The sequence below is a fragment of the Nothobranchius furzeri genome, chromosome 18, assembly GCF_043380555.1.
Source record: "Nothobranchius furzeri strain GRZ-AD chromosome 18, NfurGRZ-RIMD1, whole genome shotgun sequence".
Lineage (NCBI taxonomy): Eukaryota > Metazoa > Chordata > Actinopteri > Cyprinodontiformes > Nothobranchiidae > Nothobranchius > Nothobranchius furzeri.
In genome coordinates, this window is record NC_091758.1 from 12,557,186 (window position 1) to 12,577,629 (window position 20,444).

Here is a 20,444-nt window from a genome sequence, read left to right on the forward strand (position 1 = left end):
ACTTCTCAACCTGGTTGTGTTTGCAGGTCGTTCAAATCATGCGTCGGGGAAGAGAGACGCTGCTCACCTTGCTGGAGGCCTTCGTCTACGACCCTCTTGTGGACTGGACTGCGGGAGGGGAGGTGGGCTTTGCTGGTGCGGTGTATGGAGGTGGGGGACAACAGGCTGACAGTAAGAAGAGCAAGCGAGAGATGGAGAGGGACATCACACACTCTCTTTTTTCATCCAGGGTGGCAGAGATCAAGGTGAGCTCATGTCCAACATTAAATTATTTTTCCTTTTTAAATCTGCTGCAAAGAACAACAGATTAAACAGTGAAAACAGGGTTAAAATAATAACCAGCAAGCGGAGACGAAGGGACTGCTTCAAACACGGGGTGTTTAAGGTACTTTGTGGATCACGTGCAGGTGAACTGGTTCAAGAATCGGGATGAAATGTTGGCTGTACTTCCACAAGTGGAAGAGGCTGTGGAGGAGTACTTGGTCCTGCAAGATTTGCTCTGCCAGGGGGAGAAACTACAGGCCAAATTGCAAGAGGAGATGGACTTCCTGAGGGGAGCAGAGAATCATCCAGACCACGTCATCCTGACTCTGGAGAAAAGGTCAGAACTACTTACTTGAAGTGGGTTAGGGTTACCGCGTTGCTGCTGAACTGCATGTAGTACTTGAGTCTTCCAGCAGGGGGCCACAGTACAGAACTCAGACCGGACAGAGGGCTGGGTTTGTGGGATGCAAACATGACGACAGGCGAGATCAACAGCTGATGCCTTTTGAGATCATGACAGAAACCCGACGCTTACACATTAGCGTTGGCGCGGTCAGGGTTTGCTGGGGGTGGGTGGCGTGAGTTCGGTCCCCAACGGGCGGTGTAGTGTTCACATATAAATCCGAGAGACTTCTCGTGGATGCGGAAATCCCCGAGCCTGTGGGCGGCGTTCTCTGTCGGCTGCAGTGACAGGTGATTGGCTCTAAGAGGAGTAGATCGGCAATTGGCTGATCACGCGGTTTTCACGAAAATCGGCCGATTTTTATTGGTCGCCGATCAATCGTAACATCCCTAATGTGAACACTACACCACCTGTACCAGGCCAAGCTCACGCCATCCAGCCCCCCGATCGAAGCGACGCCAGTGTGTAAGCGCCTCTTTAATGTAGTTTTGTCAGTCTGTGGGCCTTTATAAATAGAAGACCTGATTCCAACTGCCCTTTACAACGTTAAGATCCTTTTAAAAGGCTTTGTTCTGGATTTGTATCATTTTGATTGACATTTCCATCTGTGAAGTGTACATTATAAACTTTACTTACTGACAAAAACAAACGTTATGTCAAAGTCCCATATTTATTATTCCTATGAAGCGTTTTTTCTATTTGCCTCATCAACAGATACTCAGAACATACTCGGCTGCAGTCGCAGCAGCGGACTGTACAGGAGGCCATTCGGGCAAAGCTGACTGACTTGGAGCAGTGGGTCTCTCAGTACCAGGCAGCCTTTTCCAGCCTGGAGGCCACGCAGCTTGCAAGCCTTCTGCAGGACATAAGCAGCCCCATCGACCTTGGTAAGGAGTAAGGGCTGTCAGGGTTACCATAAAACTACATAGTGGGTAAACTAAAGGTTCCCGTCTCTTCAGCTGTTCTGTTCATTTGTTGTTTAATGACTGTAGGTCCTCCCAGCTATGTGCCAGCTACCGCATTCCTGCAGAACGCAGGTCAGGCTCATCTGATCAGCCAGTGTGAAAGCCTGGAGGCCGAGCTGAGCTCCCTGCTGCAGCAGCGTCGTGCCGCCCTTCGTGGCTGCCTGGAACAGCTGCACAGCTATGCCACGGTGGCTTTACTGTACCCGCAGTCCACGCTGCTCTTCCACAGAGTCTACCAGTGGAAGGCCTGGCTGGAGGAGCTTCTGAGAGAAATGACTGTTGATCAGTGCCAGCACATCTACAGACAGTATGTAGTTTCAGCATGCTCTTCCTTCTGACAGTGCAGGCACTGTTTTCATGGGGGGATGTTTTCATACTGCTGGAAAACTTTGTGTCTCATAGACAAAATGATTTTCCACAGTTTGAACCCTTAAATTAACAAGCTTTGTAATATGCAAACAGAAGAGGACCAATAACTGAAATCGAGTTTTAATATACAGTCAGGTCCATAAATATTGGGACATCGACACAATGCTATCATTTTTGGCTCTATACACCACAATGGATACCAAATGAAAGGAACAAGATGTGCTTTAACTGCAGACTGTCAGCTTTTATTTGAAGGTATTTACATCCAAATCAGGTGAACGGTGTAGGAATTACAACAGTTTGCATTTGTGCCTCCCACTTGTTAAGGGACCAAAAGTAATGGGACAATTGGCTTCTCAGCTGTTCCATGGCCAGGTGTGTGTTATTCCCTCATTATCCCAATTACAATGAGCAGATAAAAGGTCCAGAGTTCATTTCAAGTGTGCTGTTTGCATTTGGAATCTGTTGCTGTCAATCGTCAAGATGAGACCCAAAGAGCTGTCACTATCAGTGAAGCGAGCCATCATTAGGCTGAAAAAACAAAAGAAACCTATCAGAGAGATTGCAAAAACAGTAGGCGTGGCCAAAACAACAGTTTGGAACATTCTCAAAAAGAAGGAGCGCACGGGTGAGCTCATCAACACCAAAAGACCCAGAAGACCACGGAAAACAACTGTGGTGGATGACCGAAGAATCCTTTCCCTGGTGAAGAAAACACCCTTCACAACAGTTAGCCAGATCAAGAACACTCTCCAGGGGGTAGGTGTATCTGTGTCAAAGTCAACAATCAAGAGAAGACTCCACCATTGTGATTACAGAGGGTTCACCACAAGATGTAAACCACTGGTGAGCCCCAAAAACAGGAAGGCCAGATTAGAGTTTGCCAAACGACATCTAAAAAAGCCTTCAGAGTTCTGGAACAACATCCTACGGACAGATGAGACCAAGATCAACTTGTACCAGAGTGATGGGAAGAGACGAGTATGGAGACGGAAAAGAACTGCTCATGATCCTAAGCATACCACCTCATCAGTGAAGCATGGTGTGGGCATGCATGGCTGCCAGTGGAACTGGTTCTCTTGTATTTATTGATGATGTGACTGCTGACAAAAGCAGCACGATGAGTTCTGAAGTGTTTGGGGTAATATTATCTGCTCATATTCAGCCAAATGCCTCAGAACTCATTGGGCGGCGCTTCACAGTGCAGATGGACAATGACCCAAAGCATACTGCAGAAGCAACCAAAGAGTTTTTGAGGGGAAAGAAGTGGACTGTTTTGCAATGGCCAAGTCTATCACCTGACCTGAATCCGATTGAGCATGCATTTCACTTGCTGAAGACAACACTGAAGGGAACATGCCCCAGGAACAAGCAGGAACTGAAGACTGTTGCAGTAGAGGCCTGGCAGAGCATCACCAAGGATGAAACCCAACGTCTGGTGATGTCTGTGTGTTCCAGACTTCAGGCTGTAATTGACTGCAAAGGATTTGCAACCAAGTATTGAAAGTTTTGATTTATGGTTCTTATTCTGTCCCATTACTTTTGGTCCCTTAACAAGTGGGAGGCACAAATGCAAACTGTTGGAATTCCTACACCGTTCACCTGATTTGGATGTAAATTCAATTCAATTCAATTCAAAAATACTTTATTAATCCCAGAGGGAAATTGATTGCTGTAGTAGCTCAGGATAATAATAAATACCCTCAAATAAAAGCTGACAGTCTGCAGTTAAAGCACATCTTGTTTGTTTCATTTGATATCCATTGTGGTGTATAGAGCCAAAAATGTTAGCATTGTGTCGATGTCCCAATATTTATGGACCTGGCTGTATTTGTATATGTAAGTGTTTTAAACCCAGTCTTACAATGCGAGGCAACATCCTGGACACCCTGAAACCAGTCCTGAGTTTTTCTCCCTCCTCTGACAGATACGAGGTGCTGTTCACCCCTCAGACTCCTGCAGCCACCTGCCAGTTTCTGTCCAATGTGGAACTCGCGTTGCAGCATCAAGTGGCTGAGGCCAACGAGCGTATGATGCACCAAGCAGAGCGGCTTAAGGCTGAGGGCACCACTGTAGCGGTGTGTGAGGAGCAGCTGCAGGAGATTGAAAACTGCATTGGCGTCTACCTACGGGAGAACGCGGAGCCTGGGTCTCTGAGCCTAAGTGCTATCATCACTTCTGCTCTCTGTACGCTCTGCAGGTGGGATTATTCACAAAATTGATTTGACCGAACGACCTTAGCGAACATCAGCCTTTAAAGGTTTAGTGCCCTGGACAGTTAACAGACCAAACCAGAGGTAACGAGGAAGTTGTCTTTTTCCTTCCAAAGGCGCAATCTGGTGATGGAAGGGGCGGCGGCCAGTTCCGGAGAGCAGCTGGTGGACCTGACATCTCGGGATGGGGCCTGGTTTTTGGAGGAGTTATGCAGCATGCTTGGAAATGTCAGTGCCTTGGTAACGCTGCTTCAGCGCTGCTCACTCCTGCCTCATGACCTGGAGCTGCCTTCACCCACAGTTACCACCCAGACCGTGTACCTGGCAAATGCTGTTTACACCTGTTTACATGTATGTGCACCTAACCCTAAAATCTGGATCTAAAGCTAGTGGTTGCTCAGAGTTTTTGAGACCTTGATCTTGTTTACTGTAGGAACTGAACACCAACTTCAGACAGATCATCTTTCCTGAGGCTCTGCGCTGTATGATCAAAGGAGAGCCCACCCTGGAGTCCATGTTGGCTGAGCTGGAGCAGCTGGTGGAGCACAGCTCTGATGGCCTTGGCTTGCAGGGATTGGCCGATAATTTGCAGGCCACCACAGGCTTGGACCAAGATGGACACAACCACTTCCTCCACATCACCAGGTGAGTTATTCTACTTGGTGATTTCATCACCTCACTTGTTACTGCTCTGCCTGAACTAACAGCGGTTGTGTCTACTCAGAATGCTGCGTGCCCAGTACTCCGAGCTGATCCAGCCCCATAGTCTGGATGGACAAGGTCAGGACACACCAAAGATGTCAGCGGGACAGATGCTGCTGGTCGCCTTCGATGGCATGTTTACTCAGTTGGAGACCGCTTTTGGACAACTCACAGAGAAGGTATCAAACGCTTCACTTGGATAAGATGAAAGCGCTGTAAATAATCTTTGGGCAGTCTCAAAATACACAATTTTACAAGATTTAATTGTTTTCATAGAGCTTTAAAGGGACTTTAAGGAGTTTGACGTTTTTATGCTCGTGATTGCCCCCTCAGGCCAAACGCGTAACTGCTGCTTCAGTAGTAAGCTCGTGCACGAGGCGCGCACGCTGTACGTGCACACTCCTGAACAAAAACAACAGCCGAGTCAGTCCCTACGGTACAATTTACAGGTTTAGACTGCTCTACACAATTCTAATGAATTAGTCCTCAGCACCCCCCCCCCCCCCCCCCCCCCCCCCCGTTCTGCATGTTTTCAATGTCTCCTGCTTCAAGCACACCTGATTTACGTGTTTGAATTGCGTCCTCAGGAGGACATCAACTGCTGCAGAAGCCTGTTAATCAGACATTAATTTAAGTCAGGTGTGTGGCAGTAGAGAAGAAAACTAGTGTTTGAAAGGGCAACGTGTAAAACTTGTAGGACGGGGGAGCTGAGGACCCGGGTTGAGAAACCCTGAATTAGACAAACACTACTCTGTCACGCTAGGCAAGCGGCCTAAAAAGTGTTCCAAATATCATATATGGAATGCGCCCAGCTTGCTTCTAAAGCATCAACCCTTTTCCCCTAAAACTATTTTATTAGTTAAAATTATTAATTAGTATGATTAAAATGGCCCAAAATTATTTGATGTGTAAAACAAATTCTAAAAGTATAAATAAAGTGGTATTAGGGCATACCTGGTGTGGTGATCCAAACCGTTCTGTTATGGGACATAGCTCAGACCTCCTGCTCATGTGTGTGCATCACCAGTATTTTCTTGAACAGCAGCTTTTCTCCCCTCTCCACTCTTCCGTTGTGTTTTCTCTCCATCTACTGTAGATCATGATAAAAACGTGCACCAAGCAACTGGGAGCGGGTGTCTCCTAGGGCTGGGTGATGTGGTCTAAAGTCAATATCACGATTAGGGCCCGACCGATATGCTTTTTTTGGGACCGATAGCGATATAAAACTTTTAACAAAGGCCGATAGCCGATATAATGGCCGATAAATCTCCCTCACAAAAAAATAAATACAAATGTTCTTAAGATTAAACCCTTCATTCTCTGCCTTTTTGATGCTAACTTATTTCTCTATTACACACCAAAGAACGGTCTCAATAACTCACTAGGGTTTCCAAGTAATGCAAATAAGATTTGTTTTGCAATCTCAAAAACAACAGAACACACAAACTACTACTGAAGATGAGCAGATGCTGCAGATGACATCACCGGATGGATCTTTAGTGAAGTAGGCCCACACCTTACTACGACCCTCTTTTTCTATCTGTAATAAAATAATCAGCATAAAAGTACAGTTATATATATCTGTTGATACCAAGACAAAGTAAAATACATTAAATATGGCATTTTTATACTTAAAAGTTTAAAAATTATCATGAAAATAAATGATATCAGGCATTGTGGCTCAAAACCAATGGCTGTTTTTGTTTGGTTCCCCAGCTGTTAAGATTTTCTCATTTATTATTCAAGTCTTTTTTTTTTCTTCCTTCCACTGAATTTTCTACTCCGTTTGTTTTCAGGGTTTTTTCTAGTTATTCTTCTTTCCCTTTTAGGATTCTTTCTTCTTTAAAAATATTTTCATTTATAGTTCCTCCCATGTTCCCCTGCTGTCCTCTGCTCCCACTCACAGCTCCTCCTCATAACTAGTCCTCAGTCATCTCTCACGCCTCAGTGCATACGGTTCAGTTTCAGTCATACTCTGCTGGTTTCAGCGTCCTAGCTACCTGTTTTTATTTCTGTCACCTGCTTTTTGGCATTAAAATACTTTTGAGTTTTACACTTTTGTGTTTTGATCCTTTCCAAAGTTTTCAGATTCAGATTTATTGGCCAAGTAAAATTACATTTACAAGGAATTTGGCTTCGGTAGATGTTCGCTCTCTAAAACATACAACAACCACAATAAATGAGAATAAAAATACCTAAAAACACATAAGAACATGTATACCCACACACATGTTCATTTACACACACACATATATACATATATACATACCCACACACACACACATATCCATAAGCATACTGAATAAGTATTAAAAACTATAATAAAAGGATGGTCAAAGAATCTACAGATTCAGGAGAGAAATGGCTGAAGGAAAGAAACTGTTCTTGTGTCTGGTAGTTTTGCCGACAGTATTGGGGAAAAAATAAGATACGTTAAATGACTAGTATGTGGCAATGTATAAGCCTTATGTAAAATATAAGGCTGAAAAAATACAATAGATTTTTTCTATTGTAGAGAGGAATGTTTATTTTCTCGTGTTACCGCCCCTACTCCTCTCCCAGCTTGGGGGGGGGGGGGGCTCCCTGCACAGCGTTTCATTGCTTTGTTGCCAACCCCCCCTCGCCCGACCTCAGCTGCGACAACGGTCCTGTGCCGCCGAAGCGCCGCGAAACGGGGACCGCCTTCATTCGTCGCCCTTGTTATCCTGTTCTATAGGCCACATGGGCCGCTGAAGCGCTGCGCGCCGGCGCTCCAGCCCGCGCCGTGCAGCGATCATTTTGGCGTCTGCACTATTTTTTTCGCGAGCCGCGGGTGAAACGCGTGAGTTTGAAAAGACTGCTGAAGAAGAGCGGAGGAAATTTTCTGAGAATATTCCAGAATGTCTACCAGAAAAAGGCCAATGTTACTTGAGCCCCCTTCAGACAGGCCATGAAAAACGGAAATGTTCCGGACTCTGTCCGTAAGACCTTTGTGTCTGAATACAAACTTCCGGATAACGTGTTCCGGAATTTATCCGGACGAAGCCCCTAGTAACAGGTCCGGACTTGTTACGGACAGGGTGGCTGCTTCAGACTGGTGAGGTAAAGTTCCGGACAAGAGGGAGGGGGAGGAGGAGGAGGAGGGAACCGGGGGACGCTGTGCGCACCTATACAGCTCGCTGCTGTAGCATGCGGCGAACCACGGCAGCTCGCCTCCTACGGTACCGCCTAGACGCGCGACGGAGCGCTTCACACCGCTTCAGTGATTCCTTTAACCATTGAGCTTCATCATCCAGGTCTCCTATGCATCTTCGTGTGCGCAGAATTATGCTTAAGCGCCTCGTGATTTTTTATCTTGAGAGGCGCTATAGAAATGATATTTTCTTCTTCTTCTTCTTCTTAACATGAGTCCGATTCTCTCTCCCCCCACCACCCCCCGCAGCCGTCAGACATCTGGAACTTTTCCCTGCTGTGTGAACGCAGCCGAAAGGACAAGTTCCGGTACAAAAGTGGTGTGTCTGAAAACACAGTTCCGGTTAAAAACCGGATTGAATTGTCCGCAAATGTTCCAGAATGTCAGTCTGAAAAGGGCTTTACTTACTGCCCTGCATGACTAAAGGGGAAGCAGCATGAGCTCTGCATAGAGCGTAATGCTGCGGCAGTTTTATTTTATTTTTTCAGGTTAACTTTTCAATACGAGGTTACGAGGCACACAATAAACTTAGGAAGCATGTTGAGGGGAAACATACTTTTGTCATTGCTTATTTTACCGTTTAACTTACCACTGACACAACAAATATGCTTAAAACTGAAGACTTACCTCCTACTTCCTCATCACCGTCTCGTCTCTGCTCCGCTGCATGTGTGCTGTGACGGTGGCTTCACCCCCCCGAGGAGTGGAGCCACACAACATGAGTTCATGAAGCTGGCGCCATCTGCTGGATAGGTAGCGCAATATCGGCCGTCTTTTTGGCCGATAGCCGATAGAGTTAATGACCCCTATATCGGCCGGCCGATATATCGGTTGGGCCCTAAATTCACGATATATTGAGGATTTCACCTCGATAACGATGAATGAACAGTAACTACAGGTATGCGCAGAAACAAAGGTTGTCCACTAGATGGGGCTGTCACGTGTATTTCATCACATTTTTACGTGACTCAAGGTGGTACAGCTTCTTAAAGGGACATGAACGTTGCCAACCTGCTCACATCTTTTCATTTGTTTATTATCAAATTTATTGACGTGGGAAAGATGATCTCTAAGAATCACAAATTACGATATTGATAAATTTTCGATTTATTGCCCAGCCCAAGTCTCTCATTAATAATATACCTGTGTCACAGAAGGAAATTCAGATGAGCCACAGAGCTGCGTGTGATAACGGTGGTTCAAACTCCCGCTGGCTTTATGTGCCAAATGCAGGAAAGAGTGCTAGTAGATGCATGACTCTGCTGCAGCAGGCGTAAATCGGTGGTCTCCAGCTCTGCAGCTGTACTTTTCTCATCGGCCCAGCCGAGAAAGGTTTACGTCTGTCAGTGCATGTGTGTCTCTCGCTTGTAGAGCTCATGCAGATGCAGAAATTTCCACGACGTATACTTTATTATTAGAGACAAAGACTTTTCTCAAGTAGCTGTTGCAAGTAGTTGAGCAAAATTGGTACCGGGTGGTGCTCCGGATCCACCTTTTGACTCTCACACCAACTGACAGATTCCATGTGTTGTCATACAACATCCTGGTAGATGAGGCACGAGCATTAAGGACAGACAAAACAACAGTCTGGTCAAAAGAGTTTAACAAGGAGTCCGGGCCTTCAACGGCCACAGGTGAAGTCGAAGGCATACTGGATGAGGGTGCCAAATGCTTCCTTGTAGTTGCGAGAGCAGGTCCTTCCTCTGAAGAAGATCCCAGGGGTCCCCGTCGAGGAGCTTGCAAATCATGGGGAACCAGGTCCTCCCTGGCAAAAATGGAGCAACCAGCAGCACCCTGTGACTGCTCTTCTCGATCCTGTGAAGTGTCAAGATCAGTAGCGGAAGAGAAGGGAAGGCATTCAGGAAACCTTCTGGCCATGGATGTGCTAGAGCATCCTGCCCCAATGGACTGTCTGATTCAGACAGAGAGAACCCCTGCAAGCACTGAGTCATCAATCTCAAGGCAAAGAGGTCCACCACTGCTGCACCATATCTCCGCCAGATCATTTAGACAATGAACGGGTTCCATTTCCACTTTTCTGGTGGAGGTTTCAGTCGGGAGAGTAGATCCACAGTGCAGTTCTGCACGCCAGACAGATGTGCCGCCTTGACACTCTGAAGGTGGGGCAAAACCCACAGAAGGAGTTTCCAAGCTTATATCAGTGAGTGAGTGGACCTGGTGCCCCCGATGATTTTTGTGGAAGACTTCAGATGTATTGTCCGACCGAACAAGGATATGTGTTCCTTCTGCAGCAGGCAGAAAATGATAGTCTCAGGAACGTTGCTAAGCTGAGTCCCATTCTGTCCCGCTCTGAACTTGAGACAGTTCTCCACACCTTCATCTCCTCACGCTTAGACTACTGTAACTCTCTTTTCACGTGTCTGAGCAGAACCTCCCTGAACCGTCTACAGGTGGTTCAGAATGCCTGTGCTCGGCTTCTGACCAAGTCCTCCAAACACACCCACATCACCCCGCTTCTCCTCCAGCTTCATTGGCTGCCAGTCAACTTCAGGGTTCATTTCAAGATCCTGGTTCTGGTCTATAGGGCCTTACATGGACAAGCACCATCTTACATTGGTGATCTTCTTAGTCCCTACACCCCCAGCTGGTCCCTGAGGTCCAGTGATCAAAGCCTACTGGTTGTGCAGCACCAGGCTAAAGGTCAAAGGTGACAGATCATTTGCTGCTGTGGCCCCCAGACTCTGGACCTCTCTCCCCCTGAGCCTGAGATCAGTGGACTCGGTGGTCTCCTTTAAAAAGCAGCTGAAGACCCACCTGTTCAGGCTTTTGTATGACCTTCATCACCCTCTCCTTATTCTGCTCTCCCCACCTATTCCACCTTCCTCAGGATCCACTGATTTCCCTCTTTCCTATTCACTCTCTCTCTTTCTTAACATTTTTAATCACAATTGTCTATTTTTTGCTCATTTTAACTACATTTTTACCGTAATTTCCGGACTATAGAGCACACCTCAATATAAGCCACACCAGCAAAGAAAAAATGTTTTCTACACACACACACGCATCATTTATAGTTTTTATTAACACTTCTGATTGATTAGATCTGATGTTGTTTGTGTGAATTAGACCTTTGACAGGGCGAGTTCACAGACCAGGTGTCAGATATGAGATTAATCGTCTCTGCTCACCCGTTAAGTTGAATCCTGCTGGATTCTGATCACCTGAAAATTTTTCTATTTTCCTCCACAGAAATATCTGCTTCTGCTTTTTCCTTTGAAGCATTTTAAAGTTTGAGTTAAATGAGTCTCATCTTGGTTTTCTCTTGTTTTGTTCCCAGTTGAGCTCTCTGGAGGTGCCCTCCGCCTGGAGGAAGGTGGATGTTCTGAGGGAGGCTCGAACCACACAGCTGAACTTTTTTGACAGCCTGGCCCAACGTCAGCTCATGGAGGAGGTGTTTTTCCTCAAGAGACTTCAGACCATCAGAGATTTCTTTAGAGTGTGTTCCACATTTGCTCAGACTCTGTCAGGTAGGTCCCAGCTGATCACCTCTCACTGGTTACATGTGTTTAAATCTGCAGCTTTGCTGGTTTGTTCTGATGAACTTTAAACTGTTTTCAGACAGATGAAATGTTTCAGATCCACTCCTGTAAATCAGAGGGATGCTAAGAGTTTCAGAGTCTGAAAGCGGTTTGAATCCTATCTTTTTGTCGCCCGTAGCAACGCGTTGAAATCTTGGTGGTTATTTCACAAAGACCATCACAATTGTTTGGGATTCTTGCTTGACCAATCAGAACTTGGCATCAGATTTTTGACTTGATGAGTCATGCAGAAGCCCACCCCTACCCTCCCCTTAGTGAAGGTGAAAATAAGAACAGGCCTTATGTCAGTAGCAGCCCCCACAAAGCCTGGGTCAGGACCCACCCTCTGGGTGGTTCTTTGCTCTGAATGTTCCAGGTTACTGTCGCTGCGGCCGACAGAGACCACGTGTGTAGCTGCAGCGTCACGTCTTCCTCACCAGCATGCGTGCAGCGGCAAAAGTGACTACGTTTACATGCAGCCAATATCCGGGTTATGATCGGGTTAAGGTCGGCATTCGGGTTTCTGAGTTGATCAGAATAACCCGTTTACAAGCATAAATAGAAAGAGTTACCCCTAACTTGCTTAACCCGATTTAAATGCGGACGTTGGGGTAGCGTCAGGAAGTTTGGACTATGTCAAGACGCAATATGTGTCATATTTCGCTGTCTCTACTTTCGGCCGTCAACAAAAGACATAATATTCATACTTTTCACCAGACCGATGAAGACAGAGGTTTCCTCGTCACTCCAAAAGTGTGGTGCTGTGCCGCGACTCGCCATGTTGCTCCCAACATGTTGTTTACTTCCGGTGTTCTGGCGCATACAAGACGTCTCGCTACTCAAAAGACCAAGATTCCTTGCGAACAGAGCATGCGCAGAACACACGCTTTGATGGGGATATCCCGATATGCGTTTACACAACCAAACATTCGGGTTAGAAAAGGGTTACCCCAGGTGTAGTAACCGGGTTATGAGCATATCCGGGTTTTTGGCGGTGTTTACATGGACCTGCGGAACCGGGTTATTGTGAATATTCGGGTTTTAAAAGGGTTACTGGCTGCATGTAAACGCACTCAGTGTTGCTATCACTCCTTCTGTGAGTGATGCAAGCATGCCGGGGGAAGTGCGTTAAAATGTTTTAACACAGCAGATTTAAAAGAACTTAAAAAAGCAAACTGCTTGGAGTGAGGAGCGTTTTTGTTACTAAGCTGCAGAAATAGAGACAGTTGGAGCAGTCAACAGCTAAGCCTGATTTATGCTTCTCCGTCTGCGTCAGTGCGGAGACATGCAACGCCATTATCCGTCCTTGCGTAGGGCTCCAGCAGGCATGCAAGTACGCAAGTACGTACGGAGTCGAGCCCACTTTTTTAAACATCCGTCGAACGAGACGGATTACGCAAGCTTGTGATTGGTCAGGACGCCGCTGTTGTTTACAGCGCCGCCATTGCAAAGAGAGCCGAGGATAACTAGCGGCAGACACGGAGAAGCTTGAAGAATACCTCGCGAAAAAAACTCTAAAAACATGAACGTTTAATTCTCCCGTGACTGGAGGAGTGAAAAGATATCCAGCAAGCGTTTTATTTGTGGACGGAAATGACAGGAAACGTGGGTTTAGAGGTGGCGAGCGCATTATGAGGTGGGAGAATGAGAGACAAATATGTCCGTGTTAAAGTCTCATATACACAAAAAACACAATATAAACACACGATCTTGGACCGATACATGACAGGATACCACAGAACAGCGTTACGCCCTCTGTGGTCCTGCCGGGCAATTGCTTTGCAACACTCTCCAGGAGACGGAGAAGTATGAGAGCAAAATGCTTCCGTCAATCTGTGCGTGTCTGTCCCTTGCGGAGCTGACGGAGAAGCATAAACCAGGCTTAAGATGCAGCAACACTAATGTAGGGTTACGTTATGTAAACCCCGGTTCTTTGATAACAGAGTGAGGTGTTTCACTACGGGAATCGCCCTGGTGTGACCAACTACAGAAGATCCAATGAGACCGGTTGTGCCCACCCAGTATGTACACGGCCAACCAACCCCTCCTACTCATTCGGACGATTTCTTACCGTTAATGCAAGAAGGTAATTGTTAGTGAAACACCTCACTCTGTTATCAAAGAACCGGGGTTTACATAACGTAACCCTACGTTCTTTTTCTAACTTCGTTCGGTGTTTCACTTTGGGAGATATGGCCCACTCCCGGATTGCATGTCCATCCCGAAGCGAGCTGCAGCAAAATTCAGCTTAACCACTAAGCAGATGCTGTGCATCCTGCCTCCAGCACTGAATGCGCCAGTGAAGGTTGAGACACATCCAGCCTGTAAAACCGCTCAAAAGTTTGCGGTGTGGCCCAGCTAGCTGCTGCACAAATATCCTGGATTGACACAACACGAAACAGGGCCCAAGATGTGGCCATGCTCCTTGTAGAATGAGCCCTCACTCCCACAGGGGGTTCAACACCCTTGCACCTATATGAAAGGCTGATTGCTTCTACAATCCAGTGTGCCAGTCTCTGGCGAGACACAGGCTTGCCCCTTATGGGCCGTGGCCCAAGAAACAAACAACTGCTCTGATTTTCTGAGACCAGCAGTCCATATAAACCTTTAAAGCTCGAACAGGGCAGAGACAATGAAGCTTCTGCTCTTCTGCTGAGGAAAAAGGAGGTAGGTGAAAAGCCAGCAGCTCCACAGGAGAGCAGCTATAAGACGACTCCATTACTTTTGGCACAAAAGCTGGACTGAGCCGCAGACACGCTTTAGTGTAGCCAGGGGCCCACCGTATACACGAGGGACTGACTGACCATGCCTGAAAGTCACTCACTCTCTTTGCTGCAGTTAAAGCTAAGAGCAGTGCAGTTTGTAAAGAGAGAAATTTCAATCCAGCCCCATCTACTGGTTCAAAAGGTTGATGGGCCTCCAGAACAAGAGAGAGGTCCCACAGTGGTACCAGTGGCCTAAAGACCGGTAGCTTACAGCGAGCACCCTTCATGAAGTGACTCACTAACGGGTGTTGCCCCACTGGTTTGTCACCAAACCCCACATGGCATGCAGAAATTGCAGCCAGAGAAACCTTAATAGTAGAGAAAGCTTTACTCTTGTCTATCAGACTCTGCAAAAACAGAGTACATCCACCACAGAGCACTGAAATGGGATAACATGTTTTTCTTCAAGCCACACCACAAAAACCCTTCATTTACAGCTGTAAAGAGAGCGAGTTGAGGGGGCCCTAGAGTTTTGAATGGTGTCAATGACACTTGGGGGCAGGCCTGCCACGCTCAGATTCCACCTCTCACAGGCCAGGCTCACAGAGACAAGCGGTTTGGGTGAGGGTGATAAATCTCTCCCCTGGCTTGGGACAGGAGATCCCTGCAGACAGGCAGGGGCCACGGTCTGTCCCAAAGCATCTGGATTATTTCTGCCACCCACGTCTTGGATGGCCACAATGGAGCCACCAAGATCATATGGACAGGCCCTGTTCCCTTACTCTTATTGGAATGGAGGAAATCAGACTGAGAGGAGGAAATGCATACAGCAGCACTCTCGGCCACTGGTGAGCCAATGCGTCGACTCCCAGAGGCGCATCCGCGTCTGTCAGGGAGAAGAAGAGTGGACCGTGGGCGCTTTCCCATGAGGCAAAGTGTTGCGCGGACTGAGAGGAGTCTGGAGCTGCAACACACAGTTATTTCCTTGGCTAGTGAGTGCAGCTGTAGAGAGCGTGTCCCGCCCTGACGGTTGATATAAGCTACCACTGTGGTGTTGTCTGTCTTCACTAAGACATGACGGTCCCTTAAGTAGGGCAGGAAGTGCTTTAAAGCTAGAAACACTGCTAGGAGTTCCAGCACATCTATGTGAACCCGTTTCAAACTGCGTGACCAAACACCGTTCACTACTTTCCCCATCAAGGTGGCCCCCAACCTGTAAGTCGTCATGGTAACTCTGGACACCACCGCTCCTAGCGGAACCCCAATTGTGAGAACTGCTCAGTCTCTCTAAGGCTGGAGAGCCGGCATGCACGCCGGAGTTATTTTCACTCTGCGGTGGAGATGACGGCGGGAGCACAGTCTTAACGACCTCACCCACCGCTGAACATCTCCCATCATAAGAAGCCCCAGTCGCACCACAGAAATCATCGATGCCATGAGGCCGAGAAGGCGCATGCAAAGTCTGTACGATGCATGGATTCCTAGCTGAAAATGTGCGACACACTGTGTGAAGGACGCAATCCTCTCTTCTGACAGCGAAATGCGATAAGAGAGAGAGTTTATCTGAAGACCCAGATATTCTGTGCACTGTCTGGGGAATAAACTGCTCTTTGTCCAGTTTATTTTGAACCCCAGGTCGGTCAGATGGTTCAACACCACCAGCGCATCGCTGGCTGCTTGCTCCCGGGAGGGAGTGCAAATCAGATAATCGTCTATGTAAGAGAAAATTCTGATCCCATGAGTCCTCAGTGAGGAAAGCGCCGCCTCCACACACTTGGTGAACACCCTCGGTGCTAATGAGAGCCCGAGCGGGTTGGTTTGAAACTTGTAGGCTGTTCCCTGATAGGCAAACCTGAGAAATGTCCTCTGTGGAGGATAAATAGAGATTTGAAAATAGGCGTCGAGATCGATTGTGACAAACCAATCTCCTGGGCAGACAGAACAGCAGAGTGTTATGTGAGTCAACATTCTCGAAGTGTACTTGCGTACGTGTTTGTTTAACACGCGCAGGTTGAGAATGGGACGGAGAGATTTCCTGTACTTCTTTGGAATGAGGAAGTAGCGCGAATAAAACCCCTGGCGGGCCTCGTCTGCTGGGCGCAGAGGGACCTGATGGGGTTTGTTTGTGATTTTTTGTGGGGAGCCGTCTGCCCTTGGCTGAATGCCTGGCTGCAGAAAGGCTGTCTTTATTGTTAAACGATCCCCATGAACATGTTTGCACACATTTGGGAACAAAGGGCTCGGTGACACTGACTGTTTGCTCATTTGAAAACTGAAAAGTGTTTGGTGACACTGCGTTTTCTGCTCCACACACTCGTCTCTCTGAACCGAAGTGGGAGGAGCTAGAAAAACTCCTCCTGGGCTTGGAACCACAGGAGTGTCTGAACCCTGAACACAGAGGTCTGTTTCCTCAGAAAACCTCTTCTTTCGGAGAGGAGAAGCAAGAGCCCTCGCTGGGGTGAGACGAGCGGTTCCTGGTGGCTGCTGCTACAAAAGAGTGCTTCTCCCATGGGCGAGGGTTCTCCGCCTTGTTTGGCTGACCACCTGCTGATCGCTGTAGTCTAGCCCCACCCTGTTGACCCTTTGCCGCTGAGGCCGCTGCCGCAAACCCAGGCTTGGGTGCCTGAGGTGGCTGAGGGTTATGTTTACGAGGCAAGCAGAGATTGAAGGCCTCACCTTCCTGCTTTCTGCAGGTACTTGTCTCAGTCATCTTCTCCAAGGCAGGGCCAAAGAGACCTTTGGTAGGGTCATATGCTGCATTCATGACATCAGCTTTCTGGGTGTCACCTAGGCCTGACAGGTTTAGCCACAAGGCTCTCTCACCCGAAATCGCCAATCCCATCACATATCCACAGCCCTGGACTGCTCCTCTGAAGAGCGCAGGATGAGATCATTCACCACACAGATTTCATCCCATAAAGCCTGGTTAGGCGCCCCAGAGTCCAGCTAACGACCCATTTCCTCCAGGATTTCTCCTTGATAAGCTGACAAGAGAGTAACCGCGTTGAGGGAACACACAGATTGGCCAGCATATTTGTACATCCTCTGAAAAATGGATGCCGTGAGACGATCCGTTTTAGATGGGAGAGAGATGCTGGATGATGCTGACATGGATCTGCGGTTGGGATGAAGGTGGTATGCCACTGAAGGCTCCACCGCTGGGGGGTTCGGCCAGCCCCAATTCCCCCATCCCATGCACCTCCAGTTTGGAGGATCCCTTGTTGGGGAATTTGCTCTTAAATGGGCTAGACCAGTAATGGCTCGTTTCTCTCATGCATGCTGGGACAGCCGGCAAGAGCTGCTTGGGTGGAGAAGAGGATAGTGGGAGCCTCTTACCATCATACAGGTCTTGTTCTGCCCCTTGGGCTGCAGGCCACTGAATGTTGAGCTTTGCCGCTGCTCGTCTGCAAACCTTGTACAGATCGGCGACCCCCAGTGATGCCACCCCATTGCCGCTAGACGGCCTAGAGTGTTGAGCTGGGAAGGTGGAATCCTCTTCCTCCTCTTCTATGTCCAAGTCGAGGAGGTCTGAGTTTGCATCACCTCCAGCCTCCTCATCACCCGCATCGAGCAGCCCGCTGTCCACCAGCCCCTCGAACAGAGGTGGTAGCGGGGGCTCCTCTTCCATCATATCCACCCAGCTTGTGGAGGCTCGCGGCTGATGGTTGTCACCTGCATCTACAGGCGTGCCCGAGCCGAGGCCTGGGTCCCGGCCGTTACCACTCTAAGCCTCCTTTCCCTTATCTTCTCAGGCATGGAGAAGCAGTGAGGGCATGTCTGCGGGTTAGCCAGTGATGCCTGGGCGTGAGCAGCACCCATGCAAGCTATGCACATAGGATGAGGGTCCCTGCCTGAAATGGAAGCCCCACATGACGCCGGGCACAGGCGGGATGCGGCCTCTTTAGCCTTCGGTTCCGACCCGCCCGTCGGGGTAGGGATGGAAGCCATAGCTGACAATCTGACTCGTTGTGACAAGTTAGCCTGAAAAAGCGTTAGCAAGCTAGTTAGCAGGTGTAAGTCTGCAACTAAAACTATATTTCATATGTAGGGCAACTCGTCGTGACACGTTAGCTGCAACAAAGTAGCTCATTAGCAAATAAATGCTAAATAAGCACAGGACAAGCTCGCCTCAACCCGTTAGCTTGAGCCACACTCGCTAATACTACTCCGTCAATGACAACCGAGTAGCCGTAGGAGCAGTTCGCCGTGACGCGTTGACTATTCCTAGTGAAGTGTGACAAGTGACTTAGAAGCACTTACTCAGCTCAAATCCAGACTGCGTCGGGACTGCATTCGGCGACGTATCCTGACGGTACGCCTGGGAACAGTTAAGCAGCTAACTAAAGATAGCCTGAAAATCGCTGAGGGAGCAAAGTGTAGTTTCTCACGGGAAGAAAGCGAGAATGAGTAGGAGGGGTTGGTTGGCTGTGTATATACTGGGTGGGCGGAGCCTGGGCACGGTGCAACCAGCCTGTCAGGGACAGCCATGATGTCATTGGAGCTTCCGTAGTTGGTCACGCCAGGGCGATTCCCCACAGTGAAACACCAAACGAAGTTAGAAAAAGAACCAACATTCGTCTGCGTGAGCGTGACCGTCAGAAACCAGCGGTTACAAATGACTTGTAAATAAAAGACAGTAGAAATGATCGTGTCCGGGTCTAGAAGGAATACAAGCTTCATCAAATGGACTGTTTTCTTTAAGCTGTTGAGTCAGACCTGGTGGTTTTCAGGGAGTTGGCTGATAATTTAGCCTGTACTCTCCACAGGCACCTGCCCTCCCGCTGAGGAGTTGCTCACCACAAACGGACCTGTTGGTTTAGGGAAGCCCCTGTTCCACCGACCCGGTGCTGCAGGATCTGGTGTGGCGGTAATGAGTGAGGAGCAGATGACCCGCCCTATCAAGGCCTTCACCGCTGAGTTTGTTCGCCTGATGCTAATGGGTCTGCCAAGCCAAGCCATGGGTATAGCCCTGTGCAGCACCCTCTCTGCTCTCGGCCTGGATGTTGTGGCTCAGGTGGAGGCTAAAGACTTCGGTGCAGAGATCAAGGTAGAATACCTGGTTCACCTTTTCAGCTTGTTTCCACGGTGTGTAGGAGTGTTCATGTTAGTGCTCAGGTGGCTTTGTGTTGTGGTTCTGAAGGTCTCTCTAGATGAGCTTTGTAAGAATGCAGTAGAGCAGAACCTAACATCAGGACGAGTCTCTCAGCTGCTGCTGAACAGAGCCACGGTGCTGGCCTCCTCCTACGACACAGCCTGGAAGAAGCTCGACCTGCTGAGGAGGTTGGACATAAACCTGGAGGCTGCCAAGGCCAGTCTGCAGAGGAGCCAGTTGCATACTGCTATGTTTCAGGTATGCACACACACACACACACACACACATGCAGTTAGCGTTTAAAGTAGTTTTGAACAGTTTGAGCTAGGGTTAGGACTGTAGCTATCGTCCTCCGCTGAAACTCTTGACTAGTTATGCCGGGTTAGCCTGTATTAGCCTGAATGTTATTTGTGTTCAGTTTAAGAAGCGGGACCACGGAGTCTGCTGGTTGTTCTTTTATACAGATTTCTTCTCTGAGGCTGCCTAGCAGAGCGGTCAAAAAGCAGCACTCTCTTCAATTAACAGTAGCGATGTTGACTTTAAGAATAACAGCAGAAACACCTTAAACGTGAGTCAAAATGATCATCCCTCTAACGGTGTGTGTGTGTGTGTGTGTGTGTGTGTGTGTGTGTGTGTGTGTGTGTGCGTGCGTGCGTGCGTGTGTGTGTGCTCCTCCAGTGGCAGCATGAGGATGTCCTGGGCCCCAGTAATCAGCCGTTAAGTGTCAACGTTCCTCCTCGCTCTGTGATCCTCAGCAACATGAAGAAGAAGCTGTACAAGTTGAGTCAGGACGAAGGAGCCATTATTGCTGTTCAGGTTTGTAGAAACACCCACAACAAGTTCTATGTTGTAGAACTCCCCTCATACACTAATCAAGCATCTAGCTGTGAAGAACCCACCCAGGATAGGAGGTGATCTCTCCTTTAGGATGGTGACATTGAGCCTTTGCACCGGTTCATATGAGTCCACCATATTGGGGGCATAGTTAACAGTGAGCCAAACAAGCATTGAACAAAGGGA

General features: G+C 48.1%; 1 protein-coding gene across 3 annotated transcripts in view; it reads left to right on the forward strand.

Moving 5' to 3' along the window:
• The window catches only part of smg1 (SMG1 nonsense mediated mRNA decay associated PI3K related kinase), a 138,572-nt gene that overhangs the window by 100,548 nt on the left and 17,580 nt on the right, over window positions 1-20,444 (forward strand). For all 3 annotated transcript variants that reach the window (XM_015968926.3, XM_015968927.3, XM_070546966.1), the window contains 12 exons: window positions 27-245; window positions 408-601; window positions 1,382-1,554; window positions 1,660-1,939; window positions 3,929-4,201; window positions 4,331-4,565; window positions 4,648-4,859; window positions 4,939-5,095; window positions 11,387-11,576; window positions 19,099-19,379; window positions 19,473-19,682; window positions 20,103-20,240. In XM_015968926.3, the coding sequence (XP_015824412.3) occupies window positions 27-245; window positions 408-601; window positions 1,382-1,554; window positions 1,660-1,939; window positions 3,929-4,201; window positions 4,331-4,565; window positions 4,648-4,859; window positions 4,939-5,095; window positions 11,387-11,576; window positions 19,099-19,379; window positions 19,473-19,682; window positions 20,103-20,240 (2,562 nt within the window). The remainder of the gene's footprint in view (window positions 1-26; window positions 246-407; window positions 602-1,381; window positions 1,555-1,659; window positions 1,940-3,928; window positions 4,202-4,330; window positions 4,566-4,647; window positions 4,860-4,938; window positions 5,096-11,386; window positions 11,577-19,098; window positions 19,380-19,472; window positions 19,683-20,102; window positions 20,241-20,444) is intronic.